At 47.6% G+C, this 19,956-nt stretch overlaps 1 protein-coding gene across 1 annotated transcript; it reads left to right on the top strand.

Moving 5' to 3' along the window:
* The first annotated feature begins 512 nt into the window (after positions 1–512).
* On the top strand, positions 513–15,212 carry LOC131258969 (lachesin-like). The gene is made up of 8 exons (XM_058260374.1): positions 513–554; positions 11,277–11,407; positions 11,476–11,683; positions 11,758–11,928; positions 12,474–12,602; positions 12,689–13,051; positions 13,215–13,352; positions 14,179–15,212. The coding sequence occupies exons 1-8, from the start codon at positions 542–544 to the stop codon at positions 14,658–14,660; spliced, it is 1,635 nt and encodes a 544-aa protein (XP_058116357.1). The 5' UTR covers positions 513–541; the 3' UTR covers positions 14,661–15,212.
* The last annotated feature ends 4,744 nt before the right edge of the window (positions 15,213–19,956 follow it).

The following is a 19,956-nucleotide window of genomic DNA, read 5'->3' as shown; positions in this document are numbered from 1 at the left end:
CGACCGAAAGGGTTAACGACGGAGTGCTTACGAGCATCGAATCGTAGATATAGGCCAGATTGAGGCCTCTGGTGGTGGTGGTGGTGACTCGTCGTAAAACGATTCCGCTCGGAAAAACGGGCCCGCAACCCGGTTTTGGTGGAAGAGAATATTTTACCAATTTATGAAACTGCCCTCTCAAACGACTGGCCCCCAGTCGGAAAACAGCGTGTGAAAAACTTGCTTACTGCCGCTCCATCTGGCTCATCATATTTTAGTGCGTGGCTTTAGTCCACAAACCAAATACACAAACGGACGGAAACGACACAATCGGGACGAATCGAACAACCTTCTGCTGCCACGGGTCGGAAGAGTTGGCGTAGAAAGCGGGGGCCGCCACCACGTCGTCCGCGTCCGCACGGTACGTGCTCGGTATAAAAACGCTGAAAAGGGAGCTGAAGTTATGAGCGACCCGAAGCGGCGGAGAACCTCGTCCGGCGTCCGGTGCCGGCGTCTTCCGACCGGCGGTGGATTATTGCTGTGGCTGGGACTGTGGCTGACGATGTTTGTCAAGGGTAAGTGCTCGATCTCGAACAGCGAAGGAAGAGGAGGAGGAGGAGGAGAACATCGTCGGGCTGCTCGGAAGCTCGGTATTTGGATTCGCAAATGGTCACGTAGCGCGTGTTTGCAAATCCTTTGGAATTTTCAACTATTTGGTAAGAGGGACGAGGTCCTCGCAAACACAAAGATGGGATGTTCTTCACACTCGGCGACAAAAGGGGCGGGGAGGGATGCGAGGTCTCTCCGAAGGGCTTTAATTTTCAAACACAAGAGGGCTCCCATCGTGCCCACGAACGGGCGATGGAAAATCCCAAGCACACATTCGAGTAGAGGAGGCGTTATTATTCCGCACACATGCCCCGATCGAGCTGATGATCAATCAAGATATTATGAGATTGTGATGACTTTCAACATCTTGGTCCGGGTTTTCCATTCTCCCCCCACCGAGGAGTTTGCGAGCGTAAGCCTGACGGGAACGTCCTGGGAGTGCTTTCGGGGTTTTCTAGAAAATGCGGTTCGCTGGTCGTGGGATTTGGAAATGGATTTTGAAATAGGAATTGGATTTCGAGAAGTAGTTATCGTTTATCACATTAATGCAGAAAAGGTTTGCAGGGTTCGTGAATTTGCGCGAGTGTATGGGGAATTCACATCAGCATCTTCTAGCTTATGGTTTTCCCCCTTGCCAGTTAGATAAAGGAAAAGGGTCAGTTATTAGTGATTAGATTGAGTTCGAAGTGGTTCGAGCAGGTGCAAATAATTTTATGGTTTTGCACGGTCATGCGTAAATCATTTTTCTTAATGGTATTTTAGTTAAGTAAACTTGTCCTTTTTTTAAGTAAATTTACATGCTTGAGTTATTGGAAAAATTAATATGTCATTCATAAACTTTAATGAAATAAAGCCACCAACTACCCAAAGGAACATCTGCTTCGAGTTGATAATCAATTTTCATCTTTCAGCTTTATTGAAAACAGTATCGTTTCACCAGTGGGCCGGCGTCCCTGACGTTCATCATCCGGGAAAGATTTATTCCCGGTGAACCATAAACTTCGGTTGCATTTAATGCATACGGGTTTGGCCCTTCGAGCTCGAAATGGTGTCTCATATTCGATGACTCGAGCGCTGCATAAATTCAGCAACGCCATCAGTCAAGGATGGCCGAAGCGGAAAAGGGGGCCAGTCGGTTTCAATCGTTTGCGGCTTCGACGGGACCGCCACCATCGGGATGGCTGGCTTTCGAGGTTCGGGGCGGATGAAACGTTCATAATTTACGGTTGACCTCAAGTGTTGATTAAGTACGCTTCCGATAGGTTGATTAATTATTACCCGAGAGCCGAAAACCTATAGGTCAATCAAACGCCGGGCGCTGAGACGGAGTGAGACAAAAATACACACACACACACACACACACACACTCACACCCACTTCCGGATAGGTTCTCCCCCTTCCCCTCGCTCATTTTCCGCTTGCCACTATCACCGGATGATGACTTCTATCGGAACCATCAATCATGTGTCGGAATGCAAGGTGAAGCTTGTCAAACACAAACGCTTAGACGCCACGCCGCGCGCACAGTCGATGTGCTAAAATTGAATGGATGCTTTCCCACCCCCCAAAGGCCACCTCTGCTACTACCATGCCTCAATGACACTCTTTCGAGTATCGTTCGCTTCGGAAGAGCAGCTCTTCAGCAAGCCCGGAGAGGCTTTGGAGCTGCACATGGTGCGCGGTTTAGTAGTAAGCTTTCCACCAAGCGGGACAATGTTGTTCCAAAATAGAATCCCGGAAAGAAAAACATCCCTCCCGGCGGGTGAGAAGGTTGCTGCAGAGCACAGGGGAGACGCGGGGGAGAAAATTAAATCCACCGAAAGCGCTCTTTGCAAGAGTGCAATGATAGAAAATGACAATCCATCAATCATGTTTTTCCGGTTTTTATTGGCCAGCTTGTTGAGGGAGTTTTTCCCGGGTTTTCCCCATTGATTCCCCGGGCTTTTTTGCTCGCTTTGGTTCGGTTCGTTTTTGTTTTGTTTTGTGACCCCCGTAACAGGCTTTTGGCTATCGATCCCAAATCGGGTACATATATATATATATATTGGATTGGATGCTGCACGTGGTGACCAGCGGTGAAATGTGGGAATGTTTTCCGACCTCCCACCCCGCCACTGGGCATACAGAGGAGAAGGTTCAAGAACACGAGTTTCTACGCTTATGCTCCACTGACCGTTTTCTTGCTTCGAGTTTGTCTCTTCTTTTCGTCCTTCTCGTGCTCGCTCACGAATCGAAAAGGAAAATATTCTTTATTGAAGATTCCGTTCCACAGAAACAAACACACAACTGCTGCCACACGTTGGATGAAGTGGAAAAAAGGCACTCGAACACGTGCCAGGGACTCGCATTGGGAACGTCCGATCGCGAATGAAATAAAAAAAAATGTCTTTCGGAAAACGGAAAGAATCTCCTCGGTGGAGCTGGGAGGGGAATTGAATGAAGGCGGGAATATGGTACATCCTGACCATCACACAGGATCAATGGCGCTTCCGAGTGATTTCTCAAACAAAAGCCAACACGGAACCGAGGGGAACATTGTGCTGAGTGGGATGAGCGGGGGAAAAGCCGAATGGCAAGACCACATTCAGCGGTACGGAACCGAAGGAAAATCCTCTTTCTTATTCAGCACGCATCGGGCACACGAACACGCACACAACAACAAACACATTTGCCGTTAATGCCGCCGAACAACAACTTCCCGGAAAAAATGAATGCAACCTGAAGAGGAACGCGGGACTAAACACAAAAAAAAAATTAAAACCATTCAAAGCCACCCCCCGCCGAAGCTCAGTTCGACGAAATCCATCCAACCGTAAACCAATAGAGTAAAACTTTATCGCACCGTGGGGGTGAAAAGGAGCTTGGGAGGCCGGAAACGGTGGATGAAAATGGAAAAAAGAGAAAAGTTTGGCATTTGTTTGGCCCGAACGAACGCTGTCGTTGGACCGTCCGGATGATGGTCCCTGCATTATTGATACAAACCCAATAAGGCCATTTTAAAAACCGACGAGTCTTCGGGAGTCTGGCGATCGCCCCGGACCGGAACGATTTGTCCGACCGAACACGGGGGCCGTTACCCACGCGGCACATTTTGTCGGAGAAACGGCTCGCCCGTCTTCCGAGAAACAATTTGTATGTGTTTCGGTTCGGGAGTTGCTCGAGGTTTTGGCTTATGGCGGACGAAAGTTTTGCGCCGAGCAGGAGGAGAGAGAGAGAGAGAGCGAGGGAGAAAGACACTGATCTCCCAAATCCCATAAGCGATTAGGTGTAGCATAAATTGTTCAAGTGTTCGGAGCTCAGCGCGGTGATTATTGGATCCATGTTGGAGTGCGTGGATTTACGAACTCCGCGAGTTCCCACGAGCTCCAGCGACGTCGACGAAGGACTAAACTGTCGCAAAAGGTTCAAGCCGAAGCCAAGCAACCGAAGTGCCGGTCACCGCGCTTAATCCTCGCTTGAGCGTTGGCCGACTTTACTGTCAAAAGTTTACCAAACATTCGCGCACTAACAATTACAGCGCCAGTAACCGCAGATAAAATGTGTGTGTGTGTGTGCTAATGTGTTTGCGCGTTTGGCCACAAACTGTCCGGGCAGCGAAGTGTCGAGCGATTCATACTCTACTTCCGTCAAGTTAACAGCCTCCACAAGTGCACTCTGGACCACCCGAGTCGGCGTCCCCGACTGTGACCGAGCGGGAAAAATGAACCCCGGGAAACGGCGTTCACTCACTAATGTTTTCTCATTTGCATCAGTGGAAAATGCTTTTAAAACAGAGTCACCCAACTGTCAGCGGCATCCTGCAGGAATTAACCCCTTTTCGCTGTTGCTTCGGCCACTTCAACCCGTGGAAAGCGGGTGGAAAAGCGGGTGGAAAAGAAAAGCGTGGCGTGGTGCAAGGGAGGAAAACTTCAAATCGTCCTCGTTTCCCTTTGCTGACGACGCGGGTGGCGGGCGGCAGTAAGTGGATTATGGGCTCTCGAGAACGATGAAAGATGTTGTGATGTTTGCCATCTCGAGCGTGGCGGGGAAGAGTAGCTCGGAGTAGCTTTCCCTCGCCCTTCTCGCCAGTTTTCCATCCTCAGGATTGTCTTTAAAATGTCGTGGACGTTAGCATCCACCGGTACGCCAGGCGGGGGCGCTTGCCAGCGTCAATTGTAGGCGTTAATTTAGTGGGTGTTTTATTTGAATTATGTTGCAACTTTTTACTCGCACCTTTAGCATCTTTGCGGGATGGAGAAGCACCATTCTTCGTGGCCGTTGCTCTTCTTGCGGTGCTCGTGCAGCCATCAGGGCGTTTAAGAGGACATTTTAAAGATGTTAATAATTATGTTAATTCGAGGAAAATCTCGCATGAACACATAATTTTGAAGCACAATGAAAGGAATGATGATTATCTTTTATTTAATCACTTCCGGCAGTATTGTTCAAAAAAGAAAAGAGCAGATGGAATTATTTGTACGTTCTTGTCAATTTTCTGCTTCATTTTTGCGTACGAGCGAACATAAAAAATATTTATGTTTGAATTTTCATTGATCGAAAATTAGGTCCACTTTTGTACCTCCATTTTCCCCATCCTTACTCAAGAGATAAATTTAAATTCATTCAGTTTTACTTCCCTGCCTATTTTTACTTCCTTACCTCGGTTAGAAAGTATCGGAAACTCGACGGGAAAACGGAAGTATCTGAAACTCATTACACTCACCAGCCGCACGGGAATTTTACAATGAAGCGAAACATTTTACAAAACAGAACACGCTGGCTAAGGGTGTATTGTATTTAATGAGCTTGGAGGATTGCGGTCGTCAATACCGTTGCCAGCACCAATTCCTTACGGTATAAGGTTTCCTTTTAGGATGGGTTTTCCCGGAAGCGGTCTACTTCGTATACTTCAAATGGTGACTTTGGCGTTGAATGACGTTGGGCTTTTGATGAAGAAAGAAACGTGAAGAAGTTTGAGGGATATACAGAGGGAAAGTAATATTTTAAAAACAGCAGCATCGTTCGCTGTATTCAACATTATAAGAGAATACAGTAAAACATCTCGTGAAACCCTTGGTACTTTTTACTTTAAATAAGAAACAAATCATGCAAATAAATCCGGTCGAAGAATCGGGTTTATTCCAATGAAATATAATCACTGCAGAGTTCAAATTTCCTATTGAACAATTGCAGTATTTGTTACAGACTTCGGACAATCGGTTTCCTCGCTTCCCTTCCAGTTAACAGGGAGCAATACTCCGCTCCACTGGTTGAACAAACAGCAGGTGACAAAAACTACATTTGCAAGGTTCCGATTCGACCACCTGCCGACCTTTGGTTGCGGGCAAAGTGTTTGTGCCAATGCATACGATGGGGACACTCCTGAACGCTTTATCGTGCAGCAGTTGCAGCGTTTGAATAATGATTGAGCGCAAATGCACCATTTGTTTGTGATGCGATGTCGAGCTCGAAGGAAGAGCTCGATACAACCAGGCAGGGTTTTCGAATCGAACAGAGTTCGGTTCGGAGTCGGTTGGTCGAGCGTTTCCGATTACTGGCCCGGGTTAAATCCGGGGAACCAACCTTGATGATAGGACTTGGCCCCACATAAAAGGGAACACTCGGTGCAGTTTGCTGGGCTCAACATCTGGCACATCGTGGCAAATTATGGAACTCGCCCGAAACTCGAAACATTCCCACGCGAACCTAATTCCGGATCATACGCAATGGTTCATTTTGCAGAGAAAATATACATCTGGTTTCCGGATGGCACAAATAAAGCTCGGCGAATCCGAAATCCGGGAAAGTATCGGCCGACGCAGCGAGTGCCAATTGTTTCCCAATGGATGCGTCCGGGACGCGTTCGAATGTGTGTCATGTATTGGCGCCTTTCTTGCCCACCCCACTTTCCCCCCACCCGTAACGATATTGGTATCGATCTAAATTTTCATTTCCGGTGTGCGGATCTACCTTACGGTTGATGCGGATGATGCGTTGCGTCAAAGAGAAGGATATCGCAGTAAAACTCGGCTGCATCTGCACAGTGCATCCAGCAAATATGGTTGAACGTTGGAAGCGGTTGCATTTGCTTGCTGTTTTCCTAATAAACAACTCTTGCTTTAAGGTCTATGAAGGCAGTAGCTTATACCAACAGTTACAGCAAACACCTTTTTCAATCAGTTTTACAACAACCCTTGTTCTAAGCGCTTCCAAAAATAGGGAAGGTAAACTACGGCATCAACATTTTGGTCATTTTGCAACTTCGATTGGAAGCTTTGACTTGTTCCTCGGCGCCAATCACGATTTCTCAGCAAAGGACAAACATTTCTTTGATGCTTGAGTGTTCCAACGAAAAAGTGGCAACGGCCAGGACACACATTTCCGTTCACATTTCAAATGGATCGAGGTTCACCACATGCGCCACAACGAGGACTGCTGGTTGACGACGATCCGGAGGGGGAGGGAAAAACGGTTGATTGACCGGAAAACCGAGAAATGAGTTAGGATTGGTCCCTGTTTGTTCCGCCTGAAGCCAACAACCCCACCCGAAGCGATCCCATTAACTGTGGACGATGTAGCTTTCATTGTCTTTTTTTGGCCGAGAGAATGTATTCATGACAATGCGGAAAATCGTTCTCCTTTTTTTTTTTTTTTGGTGAGGCTTCTGTGGTTTGAGGGAAAGTCGTAATCCACGGACCACCGGTTTGGTCCGACCGTCGCACCATTAACAATACACCAACGGAAAATGGAGGAAATTGGTCATTATGGGATGTATCGGTTAATGGTAGGTTCGCCTTTTGATCACCGGAAAAGTGTGGAACGTTAAAACGAACCCCCAAAGGGGTGGGAAAACAAAAGCACCACCGGAACTCGGACACCCCTGAAGCGGACGAGATGGGATTAGAGTGTAAATCGTTGATTGAAAAATACCATCTCCATGGTGAGCAGGTTTTCCTCCACACCAACAACAACACCAGTGACACCCCGCCGACACCAGGCATGTGTTTATCCCCGTTTCGCTCGGTCTCGGCGGAAAACCAATAAATTTCCCGGCCCAAGGCCTGATGGTACGACGATGCGATGCACTGATTTATCTCCCGAAACCGTCTGCTTCGCCGAGCGCACGCTTAGTCAGCACTTTCGGGAGAGGTTTTCGCTGCCTTTTTCTTCTTCCTCTGCAAAAGGTGGGGGGAAAATTTGTGTGTCTCGTCGAGCAAAAGCAAATCTCGGTGGCACGCTCGGAACGGGGACGATGTTGTTGTTCTTTTACTCCTCCCGAAGCCAATCGATCGTTATTAGACTGATGGAGGGCAATTTGCGCGATGCAATGGGAACTGTTTTTCCACCCACCCGGCGTGTGGGGGGGTGGCACAATTTATGGCGTCAGCTTAGTTGCCTTAATCCGTTCCTTCGGAATGGAAGAGAGGACACATGGGAAACCGGTTTTTGTACTTGTTCGCACTATTATAACACTTTATTTGGCTCACGGCGTTTTCGTTCGAAACCGGGGCCGAGGGTTTCGGATTGAGCACTTTTCCGGGTGCTCCAAGAGACCGAGATCCGGTCGCCAGTTTCCATATTAAATCCCAGTCATCTGTAACAATCACTGTTGGATTGAAATTTAAGCTTGATTGAAGCTGTAGCTAGGGATGAATTTCCTTCAGATTTTCAATGAAATATTGCACACTTCAGTGCCCGAAAAGAAATCCGGTCCTTCTTAAAGCGCTTGAAAACAATCGTTCAGGAAATTGAATGAAACCGGAAGCGTAAAACATTTCTCTGTAGCGCGGAAATTGAAATGAAAGCCATAGGTTGTTGCTCATGCGGAAGCGAAAAATGCATCGTAGTCACATCGTCTTCTACATGACTTACTTCTTGAAACCGTTTCCGTGTACGTCTGCTCACGTGCCTCCTCAGGTAATGATGCGATCCCGCATCCCAAAAGCCATTAGCAATTCCAACACAGCACATTTCCACGACCCGTTGTGTGACTCGACTAAAAATCGTTTCCAATTTTCCCGAAAAAAAAAAAACATTTGGCAGATCGATTAACCGGTAGCTAATAACTATTTCCTCCCTCTTGTCCTTTCCTTTGTGGGTAAAACAGGTCCAAAATCACACCAGAATAATTTGTAATTTACCGATTCTCTCCCGCCGGGGAAATGGAAAACCCCTTTCGGAGCGAAGGCTCGTTCGCATTTTCAATCGCATTCCTCTCGCTGCCCAAATGTTGATTCATTTGAGTTTCAATTGCAATTGCCGGAGTCCCGGATACCTTCCTTCGCCGAAGGTGGACCAAGGGAAGAAACGGACGCTCCCGTGTGAGATTCCAATGCGCCTTTTGGAGTAAAGTTTCAATTCTCAGTCTCGAGAAAGAAAAATGGCTCGCACATTGCTCGAGTTGAATCGATTCATTTCCTTCGTTCCTTTTGAGTAACCAATGGAAGGAGCGAAACGGAAGTGGGAAGGAAGTGTTAGCACCTGGTCTCCTCGGACGACACACACACACACACTCGAATTGATTTCTCTCGTTTCCATTTCCTCCCCGAACAGGAAAGGTAATTTACGAGATCGGCTTGAATTTATTGCCTACCGAATATAAATATTCGATATTCGATTTCGAGCGATGATTTATTTTCTGAACATGATTCGTATTGTTTTCACCCACCTGCCCCATGTGTGGCGTGGACATAGTTTTTCCTCGGAAATGGGTTGGGAAATTGTCGCACCCGCAAACACCGCCCCGGTGTGTGGTGGTTATCGGGGGATCGGGGACCCGCAATCCAACATCCAATCGACAACCGGATCAGATGTTCAAATGATATACCAAACACGACACAAACTGCAACCGTGGGAAGGGCGTTAATTTTATTCGATCTGCTGTTTTTCGTAAAAACAATTCCTTTTTTGCTTGGCTGTTAATGACACGAGCAAAACGGGCACGAAGATAAGAGAAAATTACGTACCGCATGGATTGCAAACAGTTAAGTTCACCCTTTGATTAACCTTTTAATGATCACGTTTCATTTCATCCCTCACCCACCTCACTTTATGTTCGCGAATTTTTACGCTTTTGATCGCATTACATTAGGTGACCGTAAAAGGTCAACGTTTGGCACGATACATGTGGCATTTTTTCGGGCACGAACGAATTAAAGTACAAACAGAGCGTCCTAAACCAACATTGCAACACTGCCTTTGATTGTTACGCCCCCATCGGAAACCCTCCAGGTGTGCGGGTTTGCTCCAAAAACGAAGGGCAAAAGTTGGGTGGAAACGATTCGAAATTCGGTTCGTTTTTCTTTCCTTTTTTTTTGTTTGTTAATCACAAACGCCCCATAACCAAAACCAGACCCTCCGACAAGCCGAACAACATGGAACATGAACCAGCTGTCGCCGCGGCCAACGGCGTATACACATACACAACAATTAAACTGTAATTTTCCACCGTTTGCATCCCGCCGCCACGGGTTTTTCCCGAGCACGCATTTTTTCTCTCTGTTCCGGGTGGAAAGTTTCCCTTCCCTAACGAGTATGTGTGTGTGTGTGTGTGTTTGGTGGGAAACATCACCAATCCGCCCGATGCTTTCACACTCAACATGGCAAACACTGAACTGTGAAAAGTAAACACGAAAATTCGAACCACCCCCCAACCCTTCGGTATTGCAGAATCTCCCTTTTGAGGTCCTTTTGAAAAAAGTCTAAAGAGGAAAAAAAAGGAAAGTTATCCAGCATCATCACACACACACACACACACCCACACACCCACTAACACGTTGTGCACTCCTCGAGTTTTCCGTTCCCGTTCCAATCTTAGGGGTGTGTTTTGTCGGAGGAAAAGCTGGAGAGCTACTGTTGGCTTTGTAAACTGTCACCAACAACCGATGCGTGTGGACCGAAATTTACTGTACTCTAACATTCCCACCAACGATTTTTCCAACCACCCGTTGTTCTGGAAAACACCCTCGCACCAGCCCGAAACCGGTGAGCTGCTGGAGGGTTCGGTTTTCGGGGAGTTCTCGCCCTGGGAAATGGATAGTACTCCTTTTTTTGTTGCGTGATATTTTCCTTCTCCCCCCCCAACACGCCCAGGCAGCTTTCCAGGCAGCAAACTTTCCAATCAGGGCCAACCAACCAGTGGATGTTTTCCTGCCTGCAATGTTTGGTGGCGAAAGTTTTCCACGGGCGCTGCTGCTTGCTTTTGCTATCTTTTGTGTCTCATCAACGTCACCGCGGGGCTTCGTTACATAATACCGTCCAGCAGCTTCCAACCAAGCCGGTCCAACGAACAAACTAACTAACCCCCCCGACGGAAAAAAACACCCGTCGAACACCGCCGCAAAATTGAAATGGAAAAATCCAATTGCAGCCCCGTGCAGCAGGTTTTCCCACTGGTTTTTTGTTTTTGTACTCAAAAAGTTGATTTCGACGGAAGGTATTAAAAATTAGAGACAACGCGAACACACCGGTGGTTGTCGCCAGGTTGTCAAAAACCTAGCTCCCACGAAGGGCACTTTTCCCTTGTTAGGGAAAGGGAAATAGTTTCGGATTGTTGGATTTTTCCGTGGCAGGCAAAATACCATCCTAGGGAAACGGGACTGCGAGCCCTTCCGGTTGTGAGTTTGAAAATTCACGCTTTTTCTCCCGTCTGACATTTGATTTACCTTGTATGTACGCGCATGTGTGTGTGTGTTCTTCCCTCCCTTTAGGAAATCCGGAAACACGTGGCAACGAGCACGAGCAGAAGCCGAGCTTTGCGAGTCCCATCGAGAACGTGACAGTTCCTATAGGTAGAGAGGCGACGCTCAGTTGCATTGTACAAAATTTAGGTGCCTACAAGGTAAGTGCCATTTCCCTTTCTCCCGTCGACCATAAGCTAACCTCGTGACCCCTCCGCGAACCCCAAAGGTCGGCTGGATGCGAGCCTCCGATCAGACAGTCCTGGCCCTCCAGGGACGGGTGGTGACCCACAACTCGCGCTACAGCGTGACGCAGGAGGAGCGCGACGTCTGGCGGCTGAAGATACGGAACGTGCGGGAATCCGACCGTGGTTGCTACATGTGTCAAATAAACGTCACGCCGCTTCAGAAGCAAGTAGGCTGCGTCGACGTGCAGCGTAAGTAGCAATCAGCCGAGAGGTATTCGTCGACGGTGCAGGGGGGTGCGCAATTCATGTCCATTTTCCAACAGTTCCGCCCGACATTTCCGACGAGCAGTCGTCCTCGGATCTGACCGTGCGCGAGGGTGGAAATGCAACGTTCTTCTGCCGCGCCACCGGACATCCAGCACCGAAGGTTACCTGGCGACGAGATAATGGAAGCCCAATCTATGTACAGCGCAATGGCACCGAAATGCGAAAATGTAAGTGAAAATGGGAAATTCCTTCCCTGAAATGAAAAATCATTTTTTTACCTTTAACCACTTTTATGTTCCATATAGTCTCCTTCAAATTTCCAGCGAAAGGGTTTTTTGATTTATAGCCAACCGACGGCGGCGGCGGCTCTAACCTCAAATTGAGGCCAATATTGTTCACCATTTATTTTTCCCCATTTCCGTATCGAGTATCCTTCCTCGCTTGCTACGATGGATATTTTTTTATTATTTATTTTATCATCACTCAACCGCCAAACCCGAGAACCGACAAAGGTTCAGAGGAGCAAATAAAAGTGTAACTGAAATTGTCTGCCCCTTTTCCGAAGCACAAAAAAAAAAAACGGCGTAAAAGTACTTTGATGTCGAAGGCAACAAGTTGTGTGCGAAGGTCGGGAAGGATGGTCCGCTCTATTGACCCTTTTTTCTTGGGCATATCAATTTTCTTTATTGTTTTCAAGTAACTAACTTTGATCGTATGGTTTGCATTCGATTTTTTCTCTCTCTCTCTCTGTTTTTTCATTCTATATTGGTAGTTGAGCAGCATGTCGGCATCTTTCTGAATCTAACCCACGTCAGCCGGAAGCAGATGGGTGCGTACCTGTGCATCGCTTCGAACGAGGTTCCGCCCGCCGTCAGCAAGCGTGTCTATCTGAACGTTCACTGTAAGTGTGCTTTTGGTCGAGGGTTGGGAAAAGATTTTCCCCGTCTCAGGTTTATTAAGGTACTCGTTTCCCATCTCGGCCCCCAGTTCCACCGAATGTGACCACGACGAAAACGCTCCTCGGTGCCTACGAAGAGTCGGACGTCGAGCTGGAGTGCGATGTGGAGTCGTTTCCTCGCTCGGTCAACTACTGGACGAAGGTGGCGAAGGGTGTCCGCGGTTCGGAGGTGCCATCAGCTTCCGGCACCACTTCCGGCGGCGGCGCAGACCACTACCAGGAGATCATGCTGAACGGCGACCGGTACGAGATCCGGGAGCAGCACTACGGCAGCCTTTACGCGTCCAAGATGACGCTCCGGATACGCAGCTTCTCGGCGGCCGACGCCGGCAACTACATGTGCATATCATCGAACGCCTTCGGCAAGGCCAACCGGACGATCCGGCTGTACGGTACGTTGCCAAACGGAGGCCAAATGACTACCCTCCCATTGGGGTGGGGAAACCACTTTTGGGCTCATGAATTAGGTTAGATTCTGGGGTTTGTGCCTGCTGTTGTGTGATCGATTGCTTTCTCCCATCTCTCTCTCTCTCGTCCCCTGATTGCAATTTGCAGAGATTAAAAGGCCCACAACCACCACCACGACGACGACCACGACGACGACGACAACGACGACCACTACCACCACCACCACCCCGGCGCCACCTCCGCCCACTCCGCCGTCGCGCCGTCGAACGACACTAATGGGCCCAAGTGAGTAGCTTTCACCAGCAATGTCCTTTCCAGTTCGATCCAAAACACTTGTGTGTGGCTGTGTGGCACAATTATTTATGTTTGCGAAAGTTAGCTTCCTAACAGTTGCAAATGACACACTGTATATTCTCGAGGCTCTAAACCAAATGTTGACTCTGCGTTCTTGTAGTAGTTATTTACTTTCCAATTACATCTTTATCTAGCAAATGCGGTAATTACTTTTATGGACAAGTCGTATAACACTTGCGTTTTTCGATACTGGATGGTTTGTTAATTATCTCATTGGACTAGTTATTACTAATTCTGTGAAGAAATGGAACAAATATTTAACATTTGGCCGATACGTCGGTTATCCTTTCCGAGACTAGACCCTCCGTTATAGAAAAGGACCAACTTTCCACGTACATAAATGAGAAAAGCCTACTAGATCTTTGATGAAACAGGCATGGCTTCTACGCTTCTTCTTTTCCCCCTAACTTAAAAAGAACCTTAACAAACACTGTATAATAATAGTATATTTATAACCTGATTTGATTATTAACTAAAAATTGCGGGTATGAATTTTTATTTTTTGGAATTAATAAATTTATTGTTTAATGGTTATTTTCATAAGAGTTACGTAAAATATAACAGTGCAATAAAAAATAGAGCGTGCCAACATTGTGTACACCAGTGCGCCAGTGAAGCCCTTTTGTTGGGCTGCTGCTTGTTAAGTCGATCGATGTGCCGGTCGGTTTCGGTCGAAAGCCCTCCAACGTGACAAGAACACCTTCGTCCTGTAATGATGTCATTTTTTCTCGTTTTTATTCGTCCCCCGCGCCCACAGGGTCCTCCCATGACACGACGCCCTATCCCCCGACCGGGTTCATCGTCGAGTACGTCACTTACTCGCCAGCCTACGTCGAGTACGGAGCGAACGGTGAGACCTACATCAACTATCCCCAGCTGACGGCCTACTCGAAATCGTCCTCCTCCTCGTCATCGTCGTCGTCCTCCTCCTCCGCCTCGGCCAACCCGCACGGCTCGTCCGCCGCCTCCTCGGCCTCGCCGCCCTCGACCGTGGTGCTGCTCGGTGGCCGCTGGACCGCCGGGACGCTCGGCGGCTGGCCGAACCGGTTGCCGGGGCTGCAGGATAGATTTATGAGCATCCTGATCGTGACGGCCCTGTCCTGCGTGTCCTTTTTTCGCTACTTTCAAATCTATCTTCCCTGGATAACGCTTTTTCTGCTGCTCGTCCTGATCGGCCGGAAGCCGAAGGAGAAAACCTCGGCCGAGCTCGTCTTTCACCACGCACCGAACGGTCTGTGAGGGCCCGAACGGCTCTCCACGCCATCTGTCACCGGCGGCGGCGACGACGACGACATCACCCTCTGCGAAAGAGGTAACGAAGGTAATGTTGTTTTCTAATTTGCTAGGATTAATCAGAAAACAACGACCGTCACGGACTCGCCCGGACCGGGGAAGGTACCGAGTGGCCGATCGAATTATAGAAGGGTGAAACGAGAGGGAAGGAACGATAGAATAAGGGACAGCAGGTGAGGCTAATGGAGCCAGTATACAAGAAGAAGAGAAAAATGGACGGGCTCCAAGAGCTAGGGAAAAATGGGAAGACATACACAGCGAAAGCACCGAGTCCCCGCAGGCAGAGAGTGAGCAAATGGGCCGGTCATGTTACGATGTACATATTAAGCAAATACTTCCAGTAATAAATTGCAATAGACAACAAAGAAAAGTATCACCCTAGTTGACAGATGTCGAACGGAGGCGAAAAAAAAATGAGGAAATAAAAATCATACAAAAACGGAACACTGAAACGCATCAGAGTACTAACCAATAAAAGAGAAACGAAAACCAGAACAAGGAATCAAAAGTCACACGAACACACGGTGTCGAATGGTCGTATGTTGATGATGGGAAACATTGAGAAACAAAGTGATCGATCGATTGGCCCTTCTGCATGTAACAATTTCACAAACCCTCTTCTTTACACTTTTGCTGCTCATCCGAACAACTTGTGTCCAACGGGAGGAGTATTTATCTTCCTTTACGCCATGATGTATCTAATGAAAATGTTTTATGCGTACAAACGGTTTTCAACCAGTTTTATGGTAACACATTCAGATCTTCCACTGGGCGTTTGGATCGATTGAAAGAGAGCAAAAAGGCGATAACAAAAGCGATCGCTTGCGCCGTTACGATCGTAAGTAGAAGCAAAACTTTCATCGATACACTTGCTAAAAAGCGATAGACCCCACTCCGATTCGGGCTTCGGATATGGGAATGTGCAAACGATCTGCAAAATAACCGAAGGAAAAGTTTTTTCATTACAAAACTATTTAAGTGGCATCAATTGCACGTACGTCTGGTGTTGTTGAAGAGGACGAAACTTCCGAGATCAATTACAGTGGAAACGTATCTTCCGGGGATGTGTACGGATCGGTTTATTTGTCGAGAGTTTTAAGGCAGACTTTGCGAAGGAGAAATGAAGTATGTTTCTATGAATGTAGAACAGTGTGCAGGATGGTTATACAAACAAAAGTCTTACTTAAAATGGGAAGAACTTTTCCTATGAATTTGATTCTATATTTTCTATATGGCGGTAGCTATTCTGTCATTTGTCTTAAAATTGCTTTTCCAGGAAATCACCCCTTAAATCTTTGGTTCAATGTGAATAAAGTTTCGATTAAATGGATTCAAGATTTAACATCAATCCACTGTACAACCACTGGAAGATTTGTTTTCGTCTAATTTAGCTTCTAAATTAAACCGGAACCAGGATCATGCTGCAGATGACGCTGCTGTGCACCAACGGCATCAAAGAGGCGGTTTTCCGAAAATGCATCTACCACAATGACACACACACACACACACACACACACACACACACACACAGAGCAGAACGCGACATGTCATCATCCAATTAAATATTCACTATCGGCTGATCAAATTCAGCATATTGAATGCGTTCGATTGAAACTGGAATCACATTAAGGCCGGCTGGTGCCAAACAGCTCGGACTGGCTGAGACTAAAGGCATTTAAATGTAGGAACTAATCACGCCTCACTACGCCCGTGATTTGCTGTCCTTCCCCGGCATCCTCTCTTCCCCATTTCCGGGGAAGATTACTCATCGCCATCACCACCACGAGCGGCGGTTCCGGAAGTCGGCGTAAGTCTTATTAATTCATCCGCTCGCCTTCGACAAATCGATCAAACTCGCTCCATCGCACCGCATCGCGAGCCTCGGAGGTTGGCGTACGGCTCATTGGATTAACAATTGCGATGCTCATTCCGCCTGCTGATTGATTACCCAATCAATGATTGTCACCACGGAACGCCAGCCCCGTCCCGCCCTTTCGGACGCGGGCGCCATCTTGTGCCGGCTCCTGCTCGGTTCGTCGATTAATCAATCAGCACAACACATCGAACTCATTCCCACTCCACCCACCCGACGTCGGTTGGTCGTGGCGATGTTCTTTACTCCAAAGACGACGACGAACCATGGGGGGATGGCTATTCTAGGTTCCAGATGTTTCACGCCGTTTGTTTATGGCCGTCTTTTTTATTGCTCCTCTTCGCTCCAACGCCTCGCAGATGAATGTGCTCCGTCCCGGCTCGCCATGCTCTCTGGATGCTTGTGGCGGTTGAAATCTGTCATCCAGTAGCCCTGAACTCGACAAGCGATAAACACGAACTTATGGCAACGAAAATGCCCACTCGTCCGAAACGGACCGAAAGGTGTGCATCGGAGCATAACGCGTGCTTCATATTTTCTTCCTTCGATGAAAGCGGGACCCAAAGTCTGGTTCTTCTGGACTATTCCTCTCAAACACGCGCACACACTCCCCCCGTCTCATTATGGCCGTCACGGCTAATAGCATGCAAATTGAGAGCTTCACTAATGAATATCAAGAGTCGACGAATCATAGTAACCGTTGTCGATCGGCGGCAACGGCGAAGACGACGGGCAAGTCGAAGACGACAATGTCATCACGCTGCCGTCATGGCGACCACTTTTCCATTTTCATGCGCGCGCGAAAAGACGCTTCCGTCATGGTGGTGTCGGACACGAAATTATGCCATAAACATGCTTTCGCCGGGGATTTTCCTTTTCTTTTACACTTTTCCCTCACACTTGCTTTCCCCGTCCTTCGGTCATTCTCGGGCCCGAATGGTGCGGGCGACGTTAGAACATCTTTTCATGAATAAATTGCTCAGCATTACTGAATTAGTTTGTGTAATGGTTACTGTATTTCCGTTTTTTTTTTCGACGACCCACCCTGACAGTTGCTCCCCTTCCCCCACCGCGCCGCTCTTCCGATCGAAGGCTATTTCGCGAGTGGTGCTTTCAAGAATGTGGCCATAAAATCGCTATCGTTTCATTTTTATTTTCCTGCGCGTCGATAATATGGAACACAGCGCGGGAGGAACCGGACGGGGCGTGTCGTTATTTATAAGCTATGCATTTTTCCCCCGCGTGGCATTTGCATTCATAAGCTGCCAGGAACGATGCGAGATGGGAGGGACAGTAGAGAGGGGTAGGGGATCGTTAGTGTCCTTCTGGGTTCTTTTCTTCTTGAAGGTTGACTCTCCGATAGAATTCCGACGCCAGGACTAGAAGTCCAATCGATTATTCCCCAGGAATGTGAAAACCGGTCGGAGTGCTGGCAAAAATGGCATCCCCGTGGCTTATTCTGCACCGGAACCCCTATCCGTTGACACGTTGCGGTCATCAGTGGGAAGAAAAGACAAGCCAAGGATGATTATAGCCGGTTTTGCGGTTTTCCGAATGGAGTACAAATTAAGTGTGCAAATTCCTGAGCTGCAAGGTAACAAGGCAACGCCCCGAGGAATGTAATTAATGTTTACCGAGATGGAGTTGTCGTTTCAGGGGGCTGAGATCGTCCCCTCAAAGCAACATCGTCGTTCCGTTGGTGCGGCGTGCCCGTGTAATGTCGTCAAATAGTTGGCCGTTTATTTCCCCGACACTAACTCAACCCATCTCTACCGTCTTTGAAGTGGAAGCCAACTAGTTCCGATAGACAGGCCCAGATGCTTGATTTAAGTTCACCACGCTGGAGACACTGCCGTCGAAGTTCATCTCCTAATTTGTATGCTAAATAGAGAGCTAGAGGATTGCTAGCGTTTCTTCGTCATAATTAGCAAATAGTTGCGGAAAGTGAAATTGAGTCGTCCTTCAAGATCGATCTGAAATTCTTCAAGTAATTTGCAACAGAGCAATCGGAGGAAGTTGTCACTTTGTTTAATTACATTTAGTACACGTACTACTACTTATTATGCATATCGTAGAGCAAGCTTGATACAGGTTGGCTTTTAATTATATTGTTGTAATTTTTCAACCATACTATTAAACATCTTAATTGAGAGGTTTTCTAACAACATGTGCATTATTGACGCTTCATTCAAGAGAGTTTAATTTCAACCTTTCGCTTTCGACCATAGAATTAAATTCTCATTTGCAATGTGTAACATCTGCTTGTCTCAAGCTTTTTTATCGTTGCTATAAACTTCCGGCATGGTTCGTTGTTGTGAATTTTGCTAATACGGTTGTTAAAGTATTTATAACACTTTTTTGAAAACTGCAATAATGATTTGCATTACCATGGGTGAGGACTTTAAGAAAAGGTCTTTGTAAGTGAAGTAATCTTTTGTAAAACACATTTGAACTAATTACCGCTTACCGCAAGAATTTGCCTTTGAACACAGCATACATTTGTTAGATCGAACATACGGGGTCGTATGATTTTTCTATTAAAACAGTCGCTTGTAAAGCCCACGGATTTGACTGACAATAAGAGGACAGGCCAAACTGGAACTCGACCTTTACCGCCCTTAGCTTTGCTGTTCTACATCATCCCGGCAAAAAGAACAAGCGTCTGACACCGGATGTCGACATCCATCGAGCGATCGAACCTCGAGCCCAACCATTCGAAAAGGTGCAGAGCCGGAAAAGGGGCGCAACGCTGCGTAAGGGTAGAATTCTCGCCTGTCAGTTGGCGAAAGCATAAATTTTCATTATATATTATCGCATTAGATACGTGTCAGAACGTCTTGCGACGGCTCTTACCAGCCGGACCCTCGGAGTGCGGGACGAATGGGAGGGAAATGGCACGCCGAGGGAAGGATTTGACAGAAAAAGGGAAAACGTTCTCCGGGTCGGGTCGCTGCTAAACGTGGAGGCGTACCATGCCTCTCCCACCCGGAAGGCGTACCAAACCAGAGTCGACTGCGAAAAAGATACGCTGAAGCTGGAAAAACGGTCCGAGTGCGCGAGTGCGCCCATGTTTGGGGCCCGGGCAAAAGATTGTGGTGAACGTGTGTCAGCAGCAGACAACGACACCGGCCGAACACAAGCCGAAAACCCGTGGAGGGAGTGAGTTCCCCAACTCCGCAAACGAAACGCAATGCTTGGCAAACCTAACCAAAGTGACATTTAAATTACAACAAGACCGAGTACCGTTACCTTCCGCATCCGACAACCAATGGGAGTCCTTTGGCGTAGAAAGGATCAGGATCCAACGGTGGGTCCCTTTTTGCTGTGGGGAAAACCGGTAATGTCGTACGCCTCGCGACCAGGGGCGAT

Source organism: Anopheles coustani, chromosome 3 (genome assembly GCF_943734705.1).
Source record: "Anopheles coustani chromosome 3, idAnoCousDA_361_x.2, whole genome shotgun sequence".
NCBI lineage: Eukaryota > Metazoa > Arthropoda > Insecta > Diptera > Culicidae > Anopheles > Anopheles coustani.
Note: the sequence above shows the minus strand (reverse complement) of the source record. Positions and strands in the feature narration are given on the sequence as shown.

Coding starts and splice junctions, on each gene's coding strand:
- LOC131258969 (XM_058260374.1), top strand. Junction 11,408..11,475: donor AAAATTTAGGTGCCTACAAG/GTAAGTGCCATT, acceptor CGAACCCCAAAG/GTCGGCTGGATGCGAGCCTC. Junction 12,603..12,688: donor TGTCTATCTGAACGTTCACT/GTAAGTGTGCTT, acceptor CTCGGCCCCCAG/TTCCACCGAATGTGACCACG.